This window comes from Sphaeramia orbicularis, unplaced genomic scaffold (genome assembly GCF_902148855.1).
Source record: "Sphaeramia orbicularis unplaced genomic scaffold, fSphaOr1.1, whole genome shotgun sequence".
Classification (NCBI taxonomy): domain Eukaryota; kingdom Metazoa; phylum Chordata; class Actinopteri; order Kurtiformes; family Apogonidae; genus Sphaeramia; species Sphaeramia orbicularis.
In genome coordinates this window covers 30,429-37,942 of record NW_021941614.1, presented here as the reverse complement: position 1 = coordinate 37,942, position 7,514 = coordinate 30,429, and the positions used below count along the sequence as shown (strand labels likewise).

The window sequence follows — 7,514 nt, the reverse complement described above, 5'->3', positions numbered from 1 at the left end:
GTTTTGTCGTGGTGGGTTCAGGTCTGGTGGGTTCAGGTTCAGTTTTTGTGTCTGGTGTGTTCAGGTCTGGTGGGTTCAGGTCTGGTGGGTTCAGTTCAGTTGTCTGGTTGGGTTCAGGTCTGGTGGGTTCAGGTTCAGTGTGTCTTGTGGGTTCAGGTCTGGGTGGGTTCAGGTCCAGTTGTGTCTGGTGGGTTCAGGTCTGATGGGTTCAGGTTCAGTTTTGTCTGGTGGGTCAGGTTCAGTTTGTCTGGTGGGTTCAGGTCGGTGGGTTCAGGTTCAGTTTGTCTGGTGGGTTCAGGTCTTTGGTTCAGGTTCAGTTTTGTCTGGTTGGTTCAGGTTCAGTTTTGTCTGGTAGGTTCAGGTCTGGTGGGTTCAGGTTCAGTTGTGTCTGGTGGGTTCAGGTCTGGTGGGTTCAGGTTCAGTTTTGTCTGGTAGGTTCAGGTCTGGTGGGTTCAGGTTCAGTTGTGTCTGGTGGGTTCAGGTCTGGTGGGTTCAGGTTCAGTTTTGTCTTGTGGGTTCAGATCATGTGGGTTCAGGTTCAGTTTTGTCTGGTAGGTTCAGGTCTGGTGGGTTCAGGTCTGGTGGGTTCAGGTTCGGTTTTGTCTGGTGGGTTCAGGTCTGGTGGGTTCAGGTTCAGTTGTGTCTGGTGGGTTCAGGTCTGGTGGGTTCAGGTTCAGTTTTGTCTGGTAGGTTCAGGTCTGGTGGGTTCAGGTTCGGTTTGTCTGGTGGGTTCAGGTCTGTGGGTTCAGGTTCAGTTGTGTCGGTGGGTTAGGTCTGGTGGGTTCAGGTTCAGTTTTTGTCTGGTGGGTTCAGGTCTGGTGGGTTCAGGTTCAGTTGTGTCTGGTGGGTTCAGGTCTGGTGGGTTCAGGTTCAGTTTTGTCTGGTAGGTTCAGGTCTGGTGGGTTCAGGTTCGGTTTTGTCTGGTGGGTTCAGGTCTGGTGGGTTCAGGTTCAGTTGTGTCTGGTGGGTTCAGGTCTGGTGGGTTCAGGTTCAGTTTTGTCTGGTAGGTTCAGGTCTGGTGGGTTCAGGTTCGGTTTTGTCTGGTGGGTTCAGGTCTGGTGGGTTCAGGTTCAGTTGTGTCTGGTGGGTTCAGGTCTGGTGGGTTCAGGTCTGGTGGGTTCAGGTTCAGTTTTGTCTGGTGGGTTCAGGTCTGGTGGGTTCAGGTTCAGTTGTGTCTTGTGGGTTCAGGTCTGGTGGGTTCAGGTTCAGTTGTGTCTGGTGGGTTCAGGTCTGATGGGTTCAGGTTCAGTTTTGTCTGGTGGGTTCAGGTTCAGTTTTGTCTGGTGGGTTCAGGTCTGGTGGGTTCAGGTTCGGTTTTGTCTGGTGGGTTCAGGTCTGGTGGGTTCAGGTTCAGTTGTGTCTGGTGGGTTCAGGTCTGGTGGTTCAGGTTCAGTTTTGTCTGGTAGGTTCAGGTCTGGTGGGTTCAGGTTCGGTTTTGTCTGGTGGGTTCAGGTCTGGTGGGTTCAGGTTCAGTTGTGTCTGGTGGGTTCAGGTCTGGTGGGTTCAGGTTCAGTTTTGTCTGGTGGGTTCAGGTCTGGTGGGTTCAGGTTCAGTTGTGTCTGGTGGGTTCAGGTCTGGTGGGTTCAGGTTCAGTTGTGTCTGGTGGGTTCAGGTCTGGTGGGTTCAGGTTCAGTTTTGTCTGGTAGGTTCAGGTCTGGTGGGTTCAGGTTCGGTTTTGTCTGGTGGGTTGAGGTCTGGTGGGTTCAGGTTCAGTTGTGTCTGGTGGGTTCAGGTCTGGTGGGTTCAGGTTCAGTTGTGTCTGGTGGGTTCAGGTCTGGTGGGTTCAGGTTCAGTTTTGTCTGGTGGGTTCAGGTCTGGTGAGTTCAGGTTCAGTTGTGTCTTGTGGGTTCAGGTCTGGTGGGTTCAGGTTCAGTTGTGTCTGGTGGGTTCAGGTCTGGTGGGTTCAGGTTCAGTTGTGTCTTGTGGGTTCAGGTCTGGTGGGTTCAGGTTCAGTTTTTTCTGGTGGGTTCAGGTCTGGTGGGTTCAGGTTCAGTTTTGTCTGGTGGGTTCAGGTCTGGTGGGTTCAGGTTCAAGTGTGTCTGGTGGGTTCAGGTCTGGTGGGTTCAGGTTCAGTTGTGTCTGGTGGGTTCAGGTCTGGTGGGTTCAGGTTCAGTTTTGTCTGGTGGGTTCAGGTCTTGTGGGTTCAGGTCTGGTGGGTTCAGGTCTGGTGGGTTCAGGTTCAGTTTTTTCTGGTGGGTTCAGGTCTGGTGGGTTCAGGTTCAGTTGTGTCTTGTGGGTTCAGGTCTGGTGGGTTCAGGTCTTGTGGGTTCAGGTCTTGTGGGTTCAGGTCTGGTGGGTTCAGGTCTGGTGGGTCCAGGTCTGGTGGGTTCAGGTCTTCTCAGTAGTGTTTACAAATTAAAATCAGAATAATTTCAAAATGATCATTAGTCTTTTTGGTAAACCTTTAAATTATAGGCCACTGATTACACAGCAGTTCCTGGAAGTAACTAAGTAATTTCAAAGTAAAATCGATTTCATATCTAGTGACAGTATTACAATGACTGGTACTGCTAAGTACTAGATAATATTCGAGTAAACAAAGCAGAGTCAAATAACTGTGAGTCCCAGTGTACTGAAACGTCTAAAGGAGGACATTTCTCATATTCTGGCGGGAGGCAAAGTGAGGAAGTGAGGTCATCAGCCGGAAGTACAGAACACTGACCTTCAACTTAAAAGAGTACAAAATAAAAAGTGCATGTACAAGAAAAAATAAGTAACAGAAGAAAACACAAACAAGTCCAAATGTGCATAATAACATTGTACATGAGAACATCAATCTAACACCCACTCTTGTTCTCATGCTGTTACCCACAAGAAACTCACATTTTCCAAAGAACCCTTTTTGGAATTTCAGTATTTTTGCTCGTCACAGGTTTTGTCAGTATGTCTGCACTCATAACCTCTGACGGCAGTACACAATGTTGATCCTTCCCTGATTTAAAGTTTCTTGAATAAAATGATATTTTACATCGATGTGCTTTGACCTCTGTCTGTTCACTGGATTTTCAGTCAGAGCAGTTGTTCCTTGATTGTCTCCAAATGTTGTAGTGCATGTGTACATCTTATTGTCCATCCCATTTAACAGTTAAGTACATGCTTTCCTGTGCAGTGGCTGTTAAACCTATGTACTCAGCTTCACAAGTTGATAATGCCACAGTTGTTAAGCTATCACAGGACCTTGTTTTGTAAGAGCGAAACAGTACGCTGTCGTACTGCGTCTGTCTTTGACAGAGGAGGCCCAGTCAGTCACTAAATGCCTCTAGATTGAGTTCTTCACTGTTTTCTTGAGACCAACTCATAGTCATTTGTGCCTTTGAGGCATCTGATGGCATGTTTTGCTGTCACTAAATCTTCTCTTGTAGGCTGTGCTAAAGTTTGTGAGAGTTTGCTAACAACCCATCTTAGATTAGATTTAGATTTAATTTATTGGTCCCCGTGGGGAAATGCGTCTTCACTGACTGAAAACATTACAGGAAAAAGACATTACATAACATACAAGAAAAAGATAACATAACATTACAAGAAAAAAAGACAGTAACATTATACAACACAGATATATCTCTGGTCTTGTGCAGGTCACGGTATAAATAAGACTGCCCACGACCTCCCGGTATTCTGGAGGGTTAACAGTCTCATGTTTGTCATTTCTTCATTAATAGTGGTGTCTGGTTTTAACTCACAAGGTGTAGACCTGGGTCTGCACTCAGACATGCCAAAGCGTTCAAGCATTCTTTCATTGTATTTTTTCTGGTTCATTCTGATTTCACCCTCTTTTTGTTCAAACTGTATCCCAAGGAAATAGGATATTTTCCCCAAGTCCTTCACATTGAATTTGGAGCTCATTGTGTCTTTAAATGCTTGAAGTAATTCAGCATTACTTGCAGCTATTATTAAATCATCTACCCAAATGATGACAAGTACACTTTCATTTTCCACACATTTTCTGTACACACAGTGATCAGACAGGTTTCTCTTGAAGTCTTTTTGTTCCAGGTAATCATTTAAAAGTTTGCACCAATTTTGACCCGATTGTTTTAACCCATAAAGAGATTTCTTTAACTTATACACCAACTGCTTTTCTCAGCCTGTTTGTTCAAAACCCTCAGGTTGATCCATGAATTTTCTTCATCTATGGGGCCATGTAAATATGCCGTCTTCACGTCCATCTGGTGAACAGTAAGTTATTCTGGACAGCTATCTGCATCAGAGCGTGCACAGATGTAATGCCAGCTGTTGGTGCGAATGTTTCATGGTAGTCGATTCCTTCTGTCTGGCTATAACCTTCTGGCACAAATCTAGCTTTGAACACTCTTCCTTGTTCATTTTCCTGAAGTGCGTACACCCATTTTCCCACCCCCAGTAGTTCTACCTTCAGGTAATGTAGTCAATTCAAAAGTCTCATTTTCTTTGAGGGAGTCCATCTCCTCTGCCATGGCCTGCTCCCACCTGGATGCCTCTGCTGACATCATGGCCTCTCTATAGGTTTGCAGGATTCCACAGGCTGCCCTGTAACAATAATCAACACTTCTATAGGTTACATTAGACTCATCTTTGCAGTTTGATGTGTAATCCTCCAAGTATTTTGGGGGTTTTGTTTCCCTTCTTGGACAGCGTTCATGTTGATTTTGTTGCTCAGTTTCCTTTATTTCTACTGTCACAGTCCACTTCATCTGTTTCTCCTTCACAGTTCTGGGATGGTTCACCTACAGTAACATTTTCATTTTGTTCCCTGGGTGTTTTGCGGCTGTATGTTTGTATTTCTGAGTCATATTCTTCAGTCTGTGTTTGTTGTTCAGCCTGTTCAACTGGGCTCTTTGTGATAAATTTTACCAATCTATGCTTTGACACCTTTCCTGTGTGAAGATTATAAACCAGGTATGCAGGACTATTTTTACTATAACCCATAAAAATTCCTCTTTCACATCTGGGGTCAAGTTTCTTGTGATCACGAATATACACATAACACTCAGATCCAAATATCCACAGTTTTGAGAGATCTGGTCTCTTGCCTGTTATCACCTCACAGGGTGGGCTTTTAGTTCTGTTATTATAGCACCTGTTGTGAATGTCAGCAGCATTTTGAATAGCATAAGGCCACACTGCTTTGGCTAGTTCCTTTTCCAATGACAGGCACCTTCTCATTTCAAAATGAGTTCTCCTTTGTCTCTCAGCTGTCCCATTCTGGTGAGGAGAATAAGGTGCAGATGTTTCATGTTTTATACCCTTTTCTCTCAATAGTCTGAAAGGAGAATTCAGTACCATTATCTGATCGAATGCACTTAACAGCGCCGTAAAGTGCACAGTCTGCTAGAAACGTTTCTGTTGTCATGGTAGCTTCATTTTTGTGTTTGAGGAAGTATACTGACCAGAGGTTGCGCTAGACATTGTTATTGTCCGTCATTTGGACGGACAGGATCGTAAAAATTATGTCATAACATATTATTATCTGTCATTTAAATTTTTATTTTTTAATGCAAAACAGATCTATTCAGTCGTATTTAATGTTCAGAAACATCTGAGTGATGCAGCAGCTGGAGTTGCTGCTGCTGATAAACCAACCTGATGTCACCACTGGCATCATTCTGTCCTTCACTGTGAACTGGTGTGTTCTCATGCACTGAGGGTTAGAGTTCAGCTTCTGTGAACCACAGATCTACGCACAAATGGACATGCCATCTAATAACACAGGAAAGGCAGAAAGTGCGTACATAGAACACACCAAATGCCATAAAAACTGCAGTATTCCTCGCTCGTCCGTCATCCTTCACCATCAGTCCCTCTTTTTTCTCCACGTTTCTCACTGCCATCATATTTACTGGGCTTTAAAATAAGGAGACTCAGCTGTGTGCACAGTTTGCACGAGCAAAGGAGCATCGAATTTAGGCTGAAGTCACAGAAACTACCACACAAGACTGACACTGACTAATATGAACACTGACACCAACTGGACAGGAGGGGGACTACAGCTGGACTAACTGGACAGGGTCTACTACAGCTGGACTAACTGGACAGGGTCTACTACAGCTGGACTAACTGGACAGGGTCTACTACAGCTGGACTAACTGGACAGGGTCTACTACAGGTGGACTAACTGGACAGGGTCTACTACAGCTGGACTAACTGGACAGGGTCTACTACAGCTGGACTAACTGGACAGGGTCTACTACAGCTGGACTAACTGGACAGGGTCTACTACAGCTGGACTAACTGGACAGGGTCTACTACAGCTGGACTAACTGGACAGGGTCTACTACAGCTGGACTGCTGTTGTATTCAGTGTAGTTGTGAACAGTGGTGCTGTTGGTTCTATGCAGGTGGTTGTTGGTTCTATACAGGTGGATGTTGGTTCTATGCAGGTGGTTGTTGGTTCTATACAGGTGGATGTTGGTTCTATACAGGTGGATGTTAGTTCTATACAGGTGGATGTTAGTTCTATACAGGTGGATGTAGGTTCAGATCTACAAAGACACTAAACACTTAGTAACAGGCAGAAAAATGGTTCAAATTGTGCTAAATTTTCTTTAGACATTTCAGGTTGTTCATATTTTTCAGGCTAGTCACATTCTAGTGGTACAGGATAGTTTGTAAATGTAAATATTTTCATAATTTAATGTTATTTTTTGCACTAAAACAAATAAAAAAAATTAAGTTTTTAATTCTAGATTTTTTTTGGTTTAATTCAAGATTTTTTTTATTTTTTATTTTTTTACTTAATTGACTTTTTTTTTGGCTTAATTCAAGATTTTTTTTTTTTTTTTACTTAATTGAAGATTTTTTTTTCCTTAATTCAAGCTAATTTTTTTTTTTTTTTTTGCTTAATTCAATTCAAGACTGTGGATTTTTTGCACTTGGCAAAAACATCCCAGGGGCCGAACTGGACACTTTGGCGGGCTGCATTTGGCCCCCGGGCTGCATGTTTGACACCCCTGCTGTAAACCCACCTGCCTTCTGCTCTGGACCACGTCTCCAGTCTCTGCGCTCCTGGTCTTCTATCCGCTCATCCGGTTTCAAACCCCACACCTGTCCCTGACTCACCTGCTGCTCGCTCCTCACCGGCTCTTTGACTCCACCAGTGGATTCATCAGACTAATCTCAGTCCTCCTAATCTCTGCTTCGACCGCCACGCTGAGCTTCCAGCACATGGCTTTAAGGCGCTGTTTGAGAGATGAACTCTGGTCCAGACTCATTCTGATTATCCTGCTTTCTGTGCTGAGTGTCTTCAATAAAGACATTTCTGAACCCCTTCAGTTGCCCACTGTACTGCATTTGGGTCCTTACCAAACCCGTTACACAAATGCCTGCATTTTAATTCTACTGCATATTACTTAAAAAAGTACTTTTATTTTGATGCCTTGTAAATGAACAGACAATATTAGGTTGGAACTTTATATATATATATATATATATATTTTTTTTTTTTTTTTTTTTTTTTTTTAATTAAAAATTGAAAAGCAAATGGTGCAAAAAAAAAAAAAAAAGGCACCTTGAGATCTGGACAAGCTTGTCCAGGACAG

The 7,514-nt window shown here is 43.9% G+C and overlaps 1 protein-coding gene across 1 annotated transcript in view; it reads right to left on the bottom strand.

Annotated features, from left to right (window-relative positions):
• LOC115416482 (NACHT, LRR and PYD domains-containing protein 1-like) overlaps window positions 1-7,187 on the bottom strand; it is a 26,827-nt gene extending 19,640 nt beyond the window's left edge. The window contains exons 1-2 of the mRNA XM_030130259.1: window positions 7,054-7,187; window positions 4,370-4,506 (exon numbers count right to left, since the gene is read on the bottom strand). Of these exons, the coding sequence (XP_029986119.1) occupies window positions 4,370-4,506; window positions 7,054-7,187 (271 nt within the window). The remainder of the gene's footprint in view (window positions 1-4,369; window positions 4,507-7,053) is intronic.
• Between the last annotated feature and the right edge of the window lie 327 nt (window positions 7,188-7,514).